At 42.8% G+C, this 19,402-nt stretch overlaps 1 protein-coding gene across 1 annotated transcript; it reads left to right on the top strand.

The window, feature by feature from the left end:
* The first annotated feature begins 449 nt into the window (after nucleotides 1–449).
* On the top strand, nucleotides 450–2,360 carry LOC119356542 (BTB/POZ and MATH domain-containing protein 2-like). Its single transcript, XM_037623510.1, has 2 exons — nucleotides 450–655; nucleotides 754–2,360. The coding sequence occupies exon 2, from the start codon at nucleotides 987–989 to the stop codon at nucleotides 2,070–2,072; it is 1,086 nt and encodes a 361-aa protein (XP_037479407.1). The 5' UTR covers nucleotides 450–655; nucleotides 754–986; the 3' UTR covers nucleotides 2,073–2,360.
* Nucleotides 2,361–19,402: the final 17,042 nt, after the last annotated feature.

Below are 19,402 nucleotides of genomic sequence, written 5' to 3'. Positions count from 1 at the left end.
CTAGTCAATTTCAAAAGAATCTTGAACCAACATATGGTTAGATGGTTAAGAGGACAGTAATATTCCCAGCCCACCACGGTTGAAGTCCTAAAGTTAACATTGATGCTTACATTTTTTTTGGATTTATTTCAGGCGCGTTCACTGGGAAAACACGTTTCCGTAGACTACAAAGGCATCTGTGATGACTTCGTCAACATGAGTGAGTGTATGTGTGTATGTGTTGTATGTGCATGAACGCCTTTTTTTAGACAAGTATATGCATGAACGTCTGCGTGTGTACTGTATTTTTTTTCTAAAGGATCTTTTTAGGGAACAAGGCCTTTTTTTTGGTAATAATTTTTCCGCAAGCCCATTCGGCTCCGGACCGAGCCTAGTTTCTCATGGGCTGATTTCACTTTTCTTTGTCTTGCCCACCGACGAAGTAGACTCTCACAGCCCGTCTGCTGCGCCTCTAGTCGACGGTCCCCAACACTTCCAAGTGACGGCGGCGGCGGTTTCTTCCTCTCAGCCTCCACCACCTGCGGGCTCGCCGGCGGTTGGACCTGCTCAGCGAGCGGGACTGCGTCCTCTCCTGGCGACGTTGCCGTGCATTGCCCGTCGAGTCTTTTTCTTCGGCGCGCCGCCCTCCTGCAGCTCCGTCGCCTTCTGTACCACGGTGCGCCGCTGCCCGTTCGTCGTGAACCATCTAGTTGGGTAGGCTTGGTTCAAATCTTAAATATTTTTCCCGATTTGAGTTTTCCTCAACTTTTGTAGATGGTAAGCTGTTATGCGTCAACGAAATGGTGGCGTGTTTGGGGTTGAGATCTCATTGTTATCAGATTCAAATCTGGGCTGTGTTTCTTTCGTTCAAGGTCCGATTTCGCCGGTTGAAACCTGTTGATCTCTCAGCTTAAGGCTCATATTTGCTAGCCTTGTAAACTGAATTTTGTCAGAGGAAGTTCTGTCTGCTTCGCAAGCCTGCGACACCCGTTGCATTTTTTTTCACCATGGCCAACAAATCCACCTCTGAAGTTAGCCATGGCCAGCTACCCAAGACATCGTCCACATGCTTGACGGAGGGTGTCACTGCGGTGCATGATTTTGAGGTGGCCAATTACCGGTTGCTGGATGGCATCGGCGTCGGCAAGCACGTTCGCTCAAGCAACTTCAGCGTGGGTGGCTTCGAATGGTTTATGAATTTCTTCCCGGATGGGAGGATGGCAGACTATGCTGGCTATGCATCAGTCTTTCTGGACCGTGTCATTCAACAGAATGACACACATAATGTCAGGACTAAGTTCACCTTAAACATGCTAGAGAAAGACGGTGAGGCACAATTAACTAAATGTGATGAGATAGGTCATGTCTTTTCCTCAGCAAAGTCATATTGGGGCTACTGCAGATTCGTTGCGAAAGAGAAACTGAAATCATCGTCGCAAGCCAACAATGGCTTGTTGATTATACGATGTGTTCTCACCGTGATAAAAGAACCTCGCACCGAGGTTAAGAGGAACACTGTTGTGGTTCCGCAACCGAATCTGCAAGACCAGCTCTGCCAAATGTGGAAGGATGGCCAGGGTGCAGATGTGACATTCAGTGTGGGTGGCCAATTGTTCAAAGCTCACAGATGCTTATTGGCTGCACGGTCTCTGGTTTTCAAGGCGGAGCTCTTGGGTCCGATGAAGGAGAAGGAAACACACTGCATCAAAATTGATGACATCGACCCTGAAATCTTTGAGGCTCTTCTTCACTTCATATACACAGATTCCCTGATAGTCGATGAGCACCACAAGGAAGGTGAAATTGCAAAACTGCAGCATCTGCTAGTTGCCTCGGATCGATATGGTTTGGATAGGTTAAATGTGATGTGTGAAAGTAAATTGTCTGAGTGCATTGACGCGGAGACTGTTGCAACAACATTGGTTTTAGCAGAGCAACACCACTGCAAGGATCTCAAAGAAGCCTGCATTGAGTTTATGGCTCCACGGAATGTTCTACAAGCTGTCATGGCAACCGATGGTTTCAAACATTTGGTAGCAAGCTGTCCTTTGGTCATGAAGGAGTTACTGGACATGGTGTCCCGGGGTGGCTAGTCTGGTACGTTCAGAGGTCAAATTATCATATGTGGAACTAGTTATGCAGACTGCTATTTTCAATCCATTGCTCGGTTTACCTATGACTTATTACGCCGTGATATTGTGATGAGTCGTGTTTGCATTTTTTATGATATTTTTACCATATCAGTTTGATTAGTACTCCATGGCATAACTCCTATTTGAGGAAAAGGCTGTTATCCAAGGGAGTGCTTGGATCATTCGTTGGCAGTATAAACTGTAAGATAATATACTGTTGCTCATGCAGTTTATTATTAAGTTCATTCAGAATTTTTCTGTATGATTGAATTTATTGTAGTGAGAATATTATTCGGGTATTATACTAGTACAATTGTCCAAAATTTAACTAATGATCCTCGTGCTTTATAGTACAACCATGTAAATGGTAACTTCAGATTCATTCTATTTTAGACAATTCTGGAGTAACCAATTTTACACGATTGTAGTTGATATTTTAGTATGCCAAATAAAGAGAATTCGTCCTATTTTAAGAGTAACCACATATGAGCCAAAAAAAAAGGTTCGTTCATATTATTATACACATGTATGTCAACTAAGTTCGAAAGAAAAGGAAGGGTGTTAAATAATGTTTTTGACTCAATGCAGCATAGCATGCATCTACCAAATAAAAACTGATGAGAGAAGGGGCGTTTGCCTACTCTCACTACTGAATCTGCCCGTTTTCTTCCGTAATTGTTGTTTTCTATTGCCAAGGTGTGTAGTAGGTAAGTTTCAGGTACAGTATCTGGTAGGGCTCCTGCAGTTTTTGGTCGTTTGGTTCTAGTTGTAAGTTTTTTTTATCCTTCTCTCTCTTAATATTACACATGCATCCTCCTGCGTGATTCAAGAAAAATAGTAAAAATCTTTTTCGAAGCATAGGCAAAAGATTTGCCTCATCGCTTAATTAAGCAGAAGAGAATTGCCCAGTTGATTAACGGAAAACCGGGCAAAAAAGGGTACAAACCAACCACATGTGGTATACTCACAAAACATGCAACCCTATAATTAAGCACATGATCAGCTCGACAACGTTATGCAACACGTAACAGCCATCAACCTTCACACTGCTACATCGCAAAGACAACCCCAACAAAAGTAACTCGGCTGAAGATCACCTCATTGGGCTCATTGGAGTCCTTGGCGGTGGCCGTGACGCCCTCACCACCATGGTCACAGTCTTGACAGCCTCTCGCCTTTGTGAACAATGGAGGCTTGGTTGGTTTTGTTACTCTCATCTATGACCATTGAGCATGTGGTGTCTTTGAGTGGCGAGGTTGATGAGACACCTAACTCTAAGGCTCTGTCTTCTGAGCAATTTGAGACGCTTGAGTACATAGTGTCGGTTGTATCTGCGGCTGATGATGCCGAGGCAGTCGGTATTTTGACGCCTGATCCCTTGGAGCCCACACAGCTGCTCGCCTTTGTGGAGCATGGAGGTTTGGTGTTGGAGTCACCCACTCACACATGACCGTTGTGCACGTTTCTGTGTGTGACAAGGTTGATGATATTCTCTTCCAGATAAAACTTCACAGCTTGCTCAAACGTTTGGAGACGGCTGGCCTTGGATCTAGCAAGACGATTTTGGAGGAGGCTATCAGGTGCAAAGGAAAGAAAAAAAAGAGTAAATATCCTTCTCTCGGTTTATCCAAATGCACAAACACAATTTACCAAAGGTTTTCTCATAGAAAAACTAAGCTATTCTGTTCACAACTTTGGTTGTTTGGTTGTAGCTACTAGTTGTAAACTGGGATGTGATTATGTGTCAGTTTTTGATTCGTGATTAGAAGGGAGGCAGGGCCCACCCCATGAGAATCAGGGGAAGAGATTAATTAGCATTGAGTAGTCCTTGGGAGGCCCGTATGTTAGAAATTTAGGGTTTTGCGGTCTACCCCTAATTCCTCTGCGCTTATCCGTGGTGCCGCTCACAATTCACATATTTGAGACTAGGGGGTAGGGACCTTCTTATACTGTCTTTTCAAAGAGTCCACCTCTTATACAGATATAAGATTCCTAGTCTTTTCCACTAGTTTCCGGGATAGAGTCCAGATCAAATTACCAACCACGATCATATTTGTCTGTTAACAGATTCTACCCGTTATGTCCCGGAGCACGTGCTTGTGAGCAACGCGTCATAATAAAGTATAAATTCTTCTAATTATGTAGATCAGCATTAGGGTTATAATCTAACTATATGATCTAGCTCCTTCCAATTATCAGCGTACCCGGGTAGTCTTTCCAATATAAATAGTATATTGTATTTCAGTGATAATGGACCAGCTTCCTTAAGCATATTTTACTTAAGTACATTTCAACAAGTGATAATTCCATGATAATTATGTAAAGTAATTCCATGCACAAATACATGTATATAATTCCATAATGAGGTATTCCGAATATTTAGTAATTCCTAATAATTGGAATATAGTTGCAGGACACATAATTCCAACATCTCCCACTTGTCCAAAACGATCATTCAAATATTCGTAAATCCATAGCCTTAACATGCTTACCAAATACCTCATGACTAATAGGCTTAGTCAAGGGGTCAGCAACCAGGTTAACACTACGTTGAAAATCCAAAGAAATATATAGTGATATCTTCCATCAATATGTTTCCTTGCTGTGACACTTAAGATCACTAGAGACCTTTTGTTTCTGCCTAATTATTCCAGCAGAGTTGTCCTCGGCGCCTTGAGTATTATTTCCTCGAGTGCAATTCCACCTTTATAGGCATCTTGAGTATTTTGTTTCCTCAAGTGAAATTCCGCATCAATTATTTTCAGTCACATATATCAATAATATAAATAATTCCACATTGAGTCAAATAGAAGATAACCATCTTGAATAAAGTTTCCAAAACCACATAAATATCAAATCCAATCAGTAAATGAAGCTCCATAAGAAATCATGTTCTGAAAGAAATTCCTGACTTCGGTCAGTGAACCTGCAACATATTAGTACTTCACAAAAAAATGGATATGCGTACCTGGACTTATTTCTCAACTCGTAGATACAGTAATAGCTTTCTCAATGTGTTTACCTTAAATATAAATTCCAAAACAAGTGACAGGTTGTGATGCATTTTTCACAATCTTATATGATGTGTGAGATTCCCTTAGCTGCTCGTCTTTCCTTCCACTATTTGGAGGCAGCATAATTCTGAAAGCTATGGTATGATTGTATAATGAAGATACATACAAATTCCAGTACCATTTATTATTCCATTTTCCTCATGAGTTTAAATATAATTCCTCACTGAGTATGATTCCCTTTATCAAAGGTATTTTAACAGATTTTCAATTTTCCATAGAGAAACACTTGAAAATATTTTCTATGTATTTCCACTCGTAAAACATTGGATGTTTCAAATGTTCCTTTCATATGAAAGTTAAAAAAAAAGACCAAGCTTTCACTTCCATCAATGTGACTTTATCATTGCAAACAATAAAACACATATACAATAATAATGCAAAATACTTTACACTTATATTTATAGATGACCGCCTTGCTTCATTTAGAAAACCATATGACCTGCTATTCCATTGATGTGAAGCTTGTTATAAGACCACACATTAATATACTCAATTAGCTTACCATGTCTTTAGTTCCACTTTCCCAAAATTCCAGGAGAGAGAGTTTCCACAAAGTATATTTCCCTTTATGTGAATAATTGAATAAAGGGAGTGATATTATACTATTTCAATGAGACAAATTTCCTCACAAATAAATAAATAAAACACTTATAAACAATGGGCTTGCGGTTGTTTGGTATGATTATAAGTTCCTGAAAGTGCGTTATATCGACTAGAGGGGGGTGAATAGGCGATTTTTATGAAATCTTCACTGAGGAATTTCAGGGTGAGGAAATTCCTGAGTGAAGAACTACTTGAAGTGGAATAAGTACTCAGAAGTAAACATAACAGAACATGAGCATGGTCTTCAAGATGAAATGAAAAACAGGCACAGAGTACAGAAAGCGTAAACACAGGATAACACAAGATGAAGACAAACAGACTAAAGAAATTGAACTGAGGAAATAGAGAAAGTCTTCAGTCAAAGTCTTCAAACAGATATGAACAAGCTCACAACATAAAAATAAGGAAATGAAAGGGTTGAGGAAATGGAACCAGGTAGCTTGGTGAAGACAATGATTTGGTAGACCAGTTCCAACTGATGTGACAGTTGTACATCTGATTAGGGCGGCTAGGTGTTTAAATCTGAGGACACACAGTCCCGGACACCCAGTCCTGAACACATAGCTCAGGACAGTCAGTCCTCACCGTATTTCCCTTGAGCTAAGGTCACACGGACCTCGCCCAATCACTCGTGGTAAGTCTTCAGGTGACTTCCAAACCTTCACAGACTTGGTCACTCGACGATCCACAATTTCCTCTTGGATGCTCTAGACCATGACGCCTAACCGTCTGAAAGATGCACAGTCTTCAAAGGTAACAAGCGTTGGATCCACGCAGGATCAATCTCTTCAGTGATGCTCAATCACTTTGGGTTTGTAGGTGTTTGGGTTTGGGTTTTTCTCACTTGATGATTTTCAGTCAAAGTCCTCGGAGGATGGGATGCTCTCAAATGACAAGTGTCAGTTTCTCTCGGAGTAGCCAACCAGCTAGTGGCTGTAGGGGGTGGCTATTTATAGCCTAGGGAGCAGCCCAACATGATAAGACATAAATGCCCTTCAATGATATGACCGTTAGGTGGGTAGATATTTTGGGACAGCTGGCGCATAGCACAGCAATGGTCAGAATTTTGAGTATCAAATTCCTCAGGCCTATCATGTTCCTCACTGTGTAGGCAATCCGCATTGGCGAATTCCTAACTCCTCAGTTAGAACAAATTCCTCAGAGACCAGAAGAACTTCGTCTCTGTCACTGAAGAAATTGACTGAGCTGTATGAGATTTCCAATGGCTTCACTCGAAGGGATTGGTAGGTGTAGGATTTGAGTTGAGCATCACTTGGAAAATTTTCCTTACTATTTCCTCGACCCCCTTTAACAGTACGGTGTTTCCTATGACTCAAGAAAGAGAAAATGAAACTACGAAAACAAAAGTCTTCACGCTTCATGTTCCTTGAACGAATACCAAGTCTTCAGGATTACACCAATTTCTTCACTTTCAAAGTCTTCAGAAAGTCTTCAGAAATACAAAGTCTTCAGTCGAAGAACTTCATTTTTACGGGTCGACTTTCTCTGTAAACATCAAACTCCTCATAGACTTATAGACATGTGTACACTCACAAACGCATTAGTCCATTAACCTATAAGTCTTCAATGCACCAAAACCACTAAGGGGCACTAGATGCACTTACAATCTCCCCCTTTTTGGTGATTGATGACAATATAGGTTAAGTTTTCAACGGGGATAAACATATGAAGTGTAAATACTGATATTGAGAAATTTGATTGCAAGATATAGAAGAACTCCCCCTGAAGATGTGCAAAGTGAGGAATTTTCTTTTGAAGCAATGCACACTTGAAGAGTAGAATCATGGAGATCTCCCCCTATATCTTGTAATCCATACACGCATTTAACATATAACATGAAGAATTTGAAATGCATGATGAAATATAGTGACTGATGTCATTCAGCATGCGTGCATTAGCATTAATGAGGAAAAAGCATGCAGAAAACAACTCAGCAAAAGTATCAGACCACCATAGAGTTTAAGTTTACAACTCGATCAAATAAAGTCTCAGAAGAATGAGAGTTGTAACTTAGAAAAAACGCCCATATAAGTAGACCCGCTTGAAGACTAACTCAAATTTCCCCCCTTTGTCATCGAATGACCAAAAGGATCGAAAATGAGGACTAACGCCCCTGAAGAATATCAAGTTGATGGAGGAGCGCCAGCGTTGTTGGGGTCGTTTGTCGTTGTAGGGCTTGCCGTAGTGTCGTCCAAGTCTTCATACTCGTCGGTGTCGTGGGATGAAGAATAGGAGCTGGCCAACAAGGTAGGAACTTTGACCTTCTTAAATTTCTTCGGAGGAGGTGCAGACCAGTCAAAGTTCTCCTTGAGACCCATTTGCTTCAGATCTTCTTCGCCATACAGATGTGATAAGACAGCCCAGGTGCGACCGAAAACTTCATGGAGGTAGTAATGGTGTTTCTTTATTGCATTATGTGTAGCAGTCATGTTGTGAAGAATTGAACCAAACTGATGCTTAACCCATTTATGGTCGCGATCCACCTTCTGGTGAAGACTAAGAAGCAGCTCACGGTTAGTCATCACTCTTGGAGCTGTGGCTTGAGGAGTTGACTTCGATGCATTTGCAGCAGAGCCATGAGTGGCAGAGTCATCATTGGTGGAATAAGATGCAGCTTTGCGAAACTGACCATCCAATGGACGAATGGCTTCACCAATGACAACAGGTGCCTTGCCCTTTTCATCAATTGAAGTAAAAGTTTGCTTGAGGACTTCAATCGGGGGTAGGTAGCTGAGGTGATTCTGAAAATCAGCCTTGTAGTTGAGTGAAGACCTTGTTCTGAGGAATCTCATAATGCAAGGAGCATAAGGCTTCAACTCAAACGGAGAGAGAGCAACATTGGCCAGAGTCCTCGTGAAGAAATCATTGTAATTGACAAGAATTCTATGAATGATGTTGAATAGCAGATTCTTCATGATGCCAACAATTTCCTCATCAGATGAGTCGTGGCCTTTGATAGGACTCATTGTCCTCGTCAGAATGCGATAGACTATTCTGGGCACATAGAGTAAGTCCTTCACAAGGAATTTGGTCCGTGGGGCTTGACCGGGCTTCAGAGGCTTCATTAATGAAAGTGCGTTATATCGATTAGAGGGGGGTGAATAGGCGATTTTTATGAAATTCTTCACTGAGGAATTTGCCGGTGAGGAAGTTCCTTAGCGAAGAACTACTAGTAGCGGAATAAGTACTCAAAAGTAAACATAACAGAATACAAGCATGGTCATCATGATGAAATGAAGACAGGCATAGAGTACAGGTAGCGTAAGCACATGATGAAGACAAACAGACTGAAGAAATTGAACTGAGGAAGTTGAGAAAGTCTTCAGTCAAAGTCTTCAAACACAGATATGAACAAGAACACAACACATTTATGAGGAAATGAAAGAGTTGAGGAAATAGAACCAGTAAGCTTGGTGAAGACAATGATTTGGTAGACCAGTTCCAACTACTGTCTCAGTTGCACGTCTGGTTGGAGCGGCTGAGTATTAAACTCGAGGACACACAGTTCCGGACACCCAGTCCTGAACACGCACCTCAGGACACCCAGTCCTCACCGTATTCTCCTTGAACTAAGGTCACACAGACCTTGTCCAATCACTCGTGGTAAGTCTTCAAGTGACTTCCGACCTTCACAAACTTGGTCACTCGGCGATCCACAATTCCTCTTGGATGCTCTAGACCATGACGCCTAACCGTCTAGAAGAAGCACAACCTTCAAAAGTAACAAGCGTCGGATCCACGCAGGATCAATCTCTTCAGTGATGCTCAATCACTTGGGGTTTGTAGGTGTTTGGGTTTGGGTTTTTCCTCACTCGATGATTTTCGCTCAAAGTCCTCGGAGGATGGGTTGCTCTCAAATGACAAGTGTCAGTTTCTCTCGGAGCAGCCAACCAGCTAGTGGTTGTAGGGGGCGGCTATTTATAGCCTAGGGAACAGCCCGACATGATAAGACATAAATGCCCTTCAATGATATGACTGTTAGATGGATAGATATTTTGGGACAGCTAGCACGTAGCACAACAACGGTCGGAATTTTGAGTAGCAAAATCCTCAGGGCTATCATGTTCCTCACTGTGTAGGAAATCCGCACTGGCGAATTCCTAACTCCTCAGTCAGAACAAATTCCTCAGAGACCAGAAGAACTTCGTCTCTATCGCTGAAGAATATGACTGGACTGTATGAGATTTCCAATGGCTTCACTCGAAGGGATTGGTAGGTGTAGGATTTTGAGTTGAGCATCACATGGAAATTTTTCCTTAGTATTTCCTCGACCCCCTTTAACAGTACGGTGTTTCCTATGACTCAAGAAAGAGAAAATGAAACTACGAGAACAAAAGTTTTCACGCTTCATGTTCCTCAAATGAATACCAAGTCTTCAAGGTCACACCAATTTCTTCACTTTCAAAGTCTTCAGAAAGCCAAAGTCTTCAGTCGAAGAACTTCATTTTTAGGGGTCGACTTTCTCTGTAAATATCAAACTCCTCATTGACTTATAGACCTGTGTACACTCACAAACGCATTAGTCCCTTAACCTATAAGTCTTCAATACACCAAAATCACTAAGGGGCACCAGATGCACTTACAATCTCCCCCTTTTTGGTGATTGATGACAATATAGGTTAAGTTTTCAACGGGGATAAACATATGAAGTGTAAATATTGATATTGAGGAATTTGATTACAAGATATAGAAGAACTCCCCCTGAAGATGTGCATAGTGAGGAATTTGCTTTTGAAGCAATGCACACTTGAAGAGTTGAGTCATGAAGATCTCCCCCTATATCTTGTAATTCATACACGCATTTTACATATAATAGTGAAGAATTTGAAATGCATGATGAAATATGGTGACTAATGTAATTCAGCATGCGTGCAATAATATTAGCGAGAAATAAGCATGCAGAAAAAACGACTCAAGAGTATCAAAGCACCATCAGGTTTAAGTTTACAACTCGATCCAGTAAAGTCTCAGAAGAACGAGAGTTGTAACTTAAAAAAACGCCCATATAGAAAGACCCGCTTGAAGACTAACTCAAAATTCTCCCCCTTTGTCCTCAAATGACCAAAAGGATCGAATATGAGGACTAAACGCCCCTGAAGAATGTCAAGTTGATGAAGGAGCGCCAGCGTTGTTGGGATCGTTTGTTGTAGTAGGGCCTGCCGCAGTGTCGTCCAAGTCTTTATTCTCATCAGTGTCGCGTGATGAGGAATATGAGCTGGCCACCAGAGAAGGAACCTTGACCTTCTTGAATTTCTTCGATAGGGGTGCAGACCAGTCAAAATCTTCCTTGAGACCCATTTTCTTCAGATCTTCTTCACCATACAGATGTGATAGTATTGCCTAGGTGCGACCGAAGACTTCATGGAGGTAGTAATGGTTTTTCTTCACTGCATTGTGTGTAGCAGTCATGTTGTGAAGAAATGAACCAAACTGACGCTTAACTCATTTATGATTTCGATCCACCTTCTGGTGAAGACTAAGCAGAATCTCACGATCAGTCACACGAGGAGCAGTGGCTTGAGGAGTAGACTTGGGTGCATTGGCAGAGTCATGTGTGGCAGAGTCATCATTGGTGGAATAAGAGGCATCTTTGCGAAACTGTCCATCCAATGGATGAATGCCTTCATCTATAACAGCTGGTGCCTTGCCCTTTCCGTCAACTAAGGAATAGGTCTGCTTGAGGACTTCAATCAGGGGCAAGTAGCTGAGGTGATTCTGGAAATCAGCTTTCTAGTTGAGTGAAGACCTTGTCCTGAGGAATCTCATAATCCAAGGTGCATAAGGCTTCAGCTCAAATGGAGACAGTGCAACATTTGCCAGAGTCCTCATGAAGAAATTGTGATAATTGACAGGAATGCCATGAACGATGTTGAATACCAGATTCTTCATGATGCCAACAATTTCCTCGTCAGATGAGTCGTGGCCTTTGATAGGACTTATTGTCCTCGTAAGAATACGATAGACAGTTCTGGGCACATAAAGCAGTTCCTTCATGAGGAATTTGGTTCTTGGTACCTGACCAGGCTTCAAAGGTTTCATCAGCACCTGCATGTAGTGATTTGTAAGCTCAGGTTCACTGTAGATGCAACGAGCTTCTTCAAGGGGAGGACTGAGTGGTAAGGCACGAAGCAAGTCAAAGGCTGGTGCAGTGTAGTGAGTGTTTTCAGACATCTAGTTCAGCACCCATGAATTCACATCTTCAGAATCTCCTGTGATGTGCAGCGTTGCATAGAATTGAAGAATCAGTTCTTCATTCCAATCCCAGATGTCAGAGCAAAAGTTTAACAGTCTAGCGTCGTGAAGAACACTGAGGACTGGTGCGAAGCACGGTAGAGATTCCATATCCATGTGAGGAATGTGCTCATGATAGAAGATTATCTCTTTGTTGAACAACACCGAGGAATAGAAATTGGCTTGACTAGCAGCCCAGAAACGCATCTTCCTAATGCGAGCAGAGTTATATGGGTTGTAGTCTTCGAAGAATACGTGCTCGCCGAAGAAATCATCAGCCTTGAACTTTTGCTTGCGTGAGAATGGATCCTTTGGCTTTGGCAGAGGAGTGTCAGTGAGTTGCATCACGACCTCAAGAATCACAATCTCAGGTTCTTCAGGCTGAGGAATTTCTGGTTCCTCTTCAATGGCAGTCTGTGTCTTCAGATGTTCAGCAGCAGCAGTTTCTTCAGCACTAGTGGCTGGAATTTCCTCATGTACAGATGAAGTGGGGTGAGTTTCTTCAGAGCCCATTTGAACAGTTTGTGCAGGTGACTGAGGTATTTGCTGCAACGGTGTGAACATTGGAGAGTTTGGATGCTGACTTTCCTAGAATTCATCACTTATTACGGGTGTGGAGCAGCCAACGTCCACATCTTCATCTTCCATTTCTTCAATGCCAGCCTCTTCAGCTGTGAACTGAGGCATAGGCGAGGAGATAACAGGTGTTTAAGGGATCGCATCCACTTCAATTTCTTCATCAATCTGCTCTGACGAAGCAGCAGAATGATTTTCTTCATCAGATCCACTAGGGATCTCATATTCTTCACCAAAAGGAACAAGGTCCTTTGATGGCATGGTTGAGATTGGAATATCATCAATGGGATTAGCAAATGAACTTGTCAAAGGCTTCATCTTCTTCGGAACTGAAGAATATGAAGTAGTTGATGCTTTCCTTTTCTTCACTGCTGCACGCTCTGCAGCCTTGGTCTTCTTCACATCTGATGCAGATGGAAGGATCAGAGTTGGTATTGGCGCAGGAGGAGCAGAGGAATCTGGTTGATTTTCTTCACGCACAACTGATGCAGTTTCCCTCATTTCTTCAGTTTCTTCAGGCGCACCACTAGTGGATGCCCTGATAATTTCTTCAGCGGCTGGAATGCAGTCATCAGCCCTGGAACTCACGTTTTCTTCAGCAGCCTGATTGTCATCAGCGGTGCTGGCATTTTCTTCAGTAGGCCGAGCAGATGCTTCAGCCTGAGGAATTTCCTGTTGCGTTGGGGCTCCAACATTGGAGGTGAACTGTTCTGTTATCTTTACAAATCAGACTTTGGCTCCCAGCCAGTCAGCATAATAGTGATCAAATTCATCACTCAATTTCTTGATTTCTGATTGGAGAGCAACAAGTTCTTCAGGTGAAAGTTTCCGAATGTTTTGCTTCAGAAAGCGCTCTTTCTTGTACTGCGCTTTCTTCACCCTCCTCCCCTGTTCAAATTTCCATTTCTCTTCTTGTATGAAGTGAGTCAGCATGTGACTTTGGCCAGGAGTGAGCTTGAAGTCAGGCATGGGAGTGTTGGGGTCCTTGTGCCAAATGTCAATGTATTCGAGGATCAACTTGGGATCCAAAAGAAGTGGCACATTTGTTCCCTTGGCTCTAGCGGCCCTGACTTGCCTATCTCTGATGATTTCTGCAAGTTCATCACCATCAGCTTCGTCTTCTTCAGACGACACTTGGAAAGTGACTTGCTTCTTCCGAGGACTTGGGCGAGGACCTCGTCCAACAGTGGCCTTTGTCTTCAGGAGAGAGGGTCCCGTTGAGGAATTTGGTGCAGCTGAGGAACTAGATGAGACACCTGAGGCAATGGAGATGCCTGCGGTCCTTTGGCACGAGGCAAGATTTACAGGTGCAGAGGACTTTGTCGGAACAGCTGAGGACTTTGGAGGAGCTGAGGGTTTTGAAGGAGCAGGAGCAGCATGAGGAATTTGTCGTGAGGGCTTTGAGGATTCTGGCCGTGAGGGCATTGTTGGTGAAGCACTTGGCTTGCGCGCAGGCTTCTTTGACATAGTCTTCTTCGGCTTGACAGTAGAGGCCTCAACAGAGGCAGCAGCAGCAGCAGAGTCTTCATTGAATTTCCTCACCGCTTCTCTGGCTTGCTTAGCCAACTTGGCTTGGCGCTTGGCCCATTCATCAGGATAGTCCTCACCGCGCTTGAGGCTGGTGGGATCAGCTATTTGGCCAGGTGCCAATGGAGGTCTTGGGCATGGAGGATTGAGTGCGAATTTCTTCATGTACTTGGGAGTGACATATCTGTACTCCCTCCACTCTCTAGCCCATCTCCTCTCTATCTTCGGAATGCTCACCGTGCGCTCATTCTTGGTTTCTTCAGTAGGTGTGCAGTACCCAGCATATATTTCATCAGGGATCTCAAACACTGTATTGACCTCAGGCCTCTTTCCTCCTTTCTGTGGCTTCTTACCATCAGCCATTTTCTTCAGTTGAGGAATTTGGACAATTGAATTCTCTAAAGAAGTATGCAACTTTTCTTTGAGGAACGCTGCAAATGAGTTAAGTTGATGAGAACCTAGTGATTCAGCAGCTGACATGAGTACCTGTGAACAGAGTATAGTTGCGAGGAATTTGGAGAGGTCATATGCGTTCTCAGAAGGTTTTTCAAAAAGAACAAGTTTGAGGAATTTGACCAGATGAGTCTTGAAGAATTTCACTAAGCGTTCTTTGTCTTAGGTTCCAAAGTTGTATAGATCGAAGATCCACACAATTGAGGAATCTTGAAGAAAAATGATGCTTAGAGAAATGAATCAAGAACAGATGACTTGTGAGGTGTTTAGTGTGTGAGGATATGAAGAAAAACACCTTTGAAGATTTTGTAGATAATCATTCGAATCAACGAGGGCAGTAAAAGTAACTTTTAATTACCCTGTATGAAGAACACGACGAACAGTGAAGTGGAGAGGTGAAGTTCGTCTGTGTAGATCTTCCACGCCCTAACTCGGCGGAGGAAGACGGCTACGGCGGCGACAGAGTGAAGATTTCCGCGGTCGGCGCGAGTACGGCGGCGACGAGGTTGAGGCAGTGAAGCTCTTCCTCACCGGCGATGATGAAGTAGCGGCGAATCTAGGGTTTGAGAAGCTCGAGCTGGAGAGAGGTCGAGCGAAGTAAAAGAAGTGAGTAAGGGAAGGAGGGGTATTTATAGCCACGGTGAAAAACTGTTCGCCCGAAGAAATTGGACAAACGTGCCCCTGAGCCTTCTCATTCGCTTGACATGTGTCACCCACGAACTGAGAGGTGGAGATCGTGTGCGATCGTGGGTGAATGGATAAGTGTATCGTGGGATGCGGAGCGGTTTGAGCGCCAAAGCCGAAAATTTAGATAAGATAGGTTTTAAAGTTCCGTTCGCAATTTCTTCAGCTGACAAGGACCCAGTGAAGATTTTGAACGAGTTTCAAATAGAATGCACATGAAGAATTTGTGAATAGTTTGGGTTGAGTATAGCATAGAGGGAAAGGGTCCGATCACATTCACTTAGCAGAAAAACCAACTTGAAGAATTAGCAATAAGTGAATGTTGTAGAGGACATAAACTCTCTCTCTCTCTCTATATATATATATATATATATATATATATATATATATATATATATATATATATATATATATATATATATATATATATATATATATATATAGCCAATGAAGAAAGACGACAGAAACTGTGAAGACAATGCAAAGTTGAAGAATATGAATAATTGAGAAATTTCAACTTTTGGTGGTGGCGTGACAAACCGTATAAGAATGATGATTTCAGACACCGCGTACAATTATCGTAGGGTTCTGAGAATCAAATTCTTCGTTAATTTCTTCACATTAAGAGTGTTATTCTTCATTGATTGAAGAAAAATGTTTCTTCATGTGTTGCACATCTAAGTCATCAATTTTGCGTAAGTGTTAGGATGAGTGTCCCTTTCAAAGAACATTCGAAGATTCTAGGATATTTAGCTCACACCGTAACTGCCTAAATCTCTTCTCATCCAAGGGCTTTGTGAAGATATCGGCTAGCTGTTCTTCAGTCTTCACATGCTCAATAGAAATATCGCCCTTCAACACATGATCACAAAGAAAATGATGATGAATCTGAATGTGCTTAGTCTTCGAGTGCTGAACTGTGTTGTGAGCAATCTTGATGGCACTCTCATTGTCACAGAAGAGAGGCACATTCTTCATGTTGACGCCGTAGTCCTTGAGAGTTTGCTTCATCCATAGCAATTGAGCACAGCAAGAACCAGCGGCAATGTACTCAGCTTCAGCAGTAGATAGTGATACGCAGTTCTGTTTCTTCGAGGACCAACAGACCAAATATCGTCCGAGGAAATGACATGTACCAGATGTTGACTTGCGGTTCACACGATCACCAGCATAGTCAGAGTCAGAATATCCAATGAGATCAAAAGCCGAGCCCTTGGGGTACCATAATCCAAGTGTTGGTGTGTGAGCTAGATATCGAATAATATGTTTCACAGCCTTATGGTGTGATTCCTTCGGTGTAGCTTGAAATCGGGCACACATGCAAACAATAAGCATTATATCTGGCCTAGATGCACATAAGTACAATAAAGAACCAATCACGGAGCAGTATACCTTATGATCGAAGTCAATACCATTTTCATCAGTGCATAGATGACCATTTGTGGGCATAGGAATTTTGACGCCTTTGCAATCTTGCATGCCGAATTTCCTCAGTACATCCTTGAGGTATTTCTCCTGGGATATGAATATGCCATTGCGTTGTTGACGAATTTGAAGACCTAAGAAGAATTTCAACTCTCCCATCATACACATTTGATATTCTTCACTCATCATATAGGCAAATTCATCACTATAATGTTGGTCAGTACAGCCAAAGATAATATCATCAACATATATTTGGCACACAAACAATTCACCATCATAAGATTTAGTGAAAAGAGTAGGGTCGAGTGAACCGGGTTTGAAGCCTTTCTTCATGAAGAATTCCTTCAAGGTATCATACCACGCCTGTGGGGCCTGCTTGAGGCCATAGAGGGCCTTGTTGAGTCTGAAGACTTTGTCAGGATTCTTTGAATCTTCAAAACCTGGGGGTTGAGTAACATATACTTCTTCCTCAAGCTTACCATTAAGGAATGCACTTTTCACATCCATTTGATATAAAGTGATATCATGATGGTTAGCATAATCAAGTAATATGTGAATAGCCTCAAGTCTAGCAACAGGTGCAAAAGTTTCATCGAAATCAATTCCTTCAACCTGTGTGTAGCCTTGAGCTACGAGCCGTGCCTTATTCCTCACCACAAGGCCATTTTCATCTTGCTTGTTGCGGTAGATCCACTTTGTGCCAATGATATTGTGCTTGTGAGGATCTGGACGTTTGACCAGTTCCTAGACATTGTTGAGCTCAAACTGATGTAATTCTTCTTGCATGGCCTGAATCCACTCAGGCTCCAGAAATGCTTCATCTACCTTAGTGGGCTGTGTAATAGAGACAAAAGCATAGTTCCCACAAAAGTTAGATAAATGTGAAGCTTATGAGCGTGTGAGAGGACCTGGCGATTTGCTACGTCTTGAGCTTGCATTGGTTTTCTCCGAAGAGGAAGGGATGATGCAGCAGAGCAGCGTAAGTATTTCCCTCGGTTTTTGAGAACCATGGTATCAATCCAGTAGGAGGCCACGCTCAAGTCCCTCGTACCTGCACAAAATGATAGCTACTCGCAACCAACGCGATTAGGGGTTGTCAAGCCCTTCACGGTCACTTACGAGAGTGAGATCTGATAGATAGAATATTTTTGGTATTTTTGATATAAGGATGCAAAGTAAAAAGTAAAGGCAAAGTAAATAGTAAAACAATATAAAAGTGATGGAGATTGATATGATGAGAATAGACCCGGGGGCCATATGTTTAACTAGTGGCTTCTCTCAAGAGCATAAGTATTCTACGGTGGGTGAACAAATTACTGTTGAGCAGTTGATAGAATTGTGCATAATTACGAGAATATCTAGGCATGATCATGTATATAGGCATCATGTCCGTGACAAGTAGATCGAAACGATTCTGCATCTACTACTATTACTCCACTCATCTGTTGGAAATATGCCCTAGAGGCAATAATAAAAGTATTATTATTATATTTCCTTGTTCATGATAATTGTCTTTTATTCATGCTATAACTGTATTATCCGGAAATCGTAATACACGTGTGAATACATAGACCACAATATGTCCCTAGTGAGCCTCTAGTTGACTAGCTCGTTGTGATCAACAGATAGTCATGGTTTCCTGGCTATGGACATTGGATGTCGTTGATAACGGGATCACATCATTAGGAGAATGATGTGATGGACAAGACCCAATCCTAAGCTTAGCACAAAGATCGTGTAGTTCGTTTGCTAGAGCTTTGCCAATGTCAAGTATCTCTTCCTTTGACCATGAGATCGTGTAACTCCTGGATACCGTAGGAGTGCCTTGGGTGTATCAAACGTCACAACGTAACTGGGTGACTATAAAGGTACACTACAGGTATCTCCGAAAGTATCTATTGTTTTATGCGGATCGAGACTGGGATTTGTCACTCCGTGTAAACGGAGAGGTATCTCTGGGCCCACTCGGTAGGACATCATCATATGCGCAATGTGACCAAGGAGTTGATCACGGGATGATGTGTTACGGAACGAGTAAAGTGACTTGCCGGTAATGAGATTGAACAAGGTATTGGATACCGACGATCGAATCTCGGGCAAGTAAAATACCGATAGACAAAGGGAATTGAATACGGGATTGATTAAGTCCTTGACATCGTGGTTCATCCGATGAGATCATCGTGGAACATGTGGGAGCCAACATGGGTATCCAGATCCCGCTGTTGGTTATTGACCGGAGAACGTCTCGGTCATGTCTACATGTCTCCCGAACCCGTAGGGTCTACACACTTAAGGTTCGATGACGCTAGGGTTATAAAGGAAGCTTGTATGTGGTTACCGAATGTTGTTCGGAGTCCCGGATGAGATCCCGGACGTCACGAGGAGTTCCAGAATGGTCCGGAGGTAAAGATTTATATATAGGAAGTCCTGTTTCGGCCATCGGGACAAGTTTCGGGGTCATCGGTATTGTACCGGGACCACCGGAAGGGTCCCGGGGGCCCACCGGGTGGGGCCACCTGCCCCGGGGGGCCACATGGGCTGTGGGGGGTGCGCCTTGGCCTACATGGGCCAAGGGCACCAGCCCCAAGAGGCCCATGCGCCTAGGGAACCCTAGAGGGAAGAGTCCTTGAGGGGGAAGGCACCTCCGAGGTGCCTTGGGGAGGATGGACTCCTCCCCCTCCTCTTGGCCGCCGCACC

Source organism: Triticum dicoccoides, chromosome 2A (genome assembly GCF_002162155.2).
Source record: "Triticum dicoccoides isolate Atlit2015 ecotype Zavitan chromosome 2A, WEW_v2.0, whole genome shotgun sequence".
Taxonomy (NCBI): domain Eukaryota; kingdom Viridiplantae; phylum Streptophyta; class Magnoliopsida; order Poales; family Poaceae; genus Triticum; species Triticum dicoccoides.
Note: the sequence above shows the minus strand (reverse complement) of the source record. Positions and strands in the feature narration are given on the sequence as shown.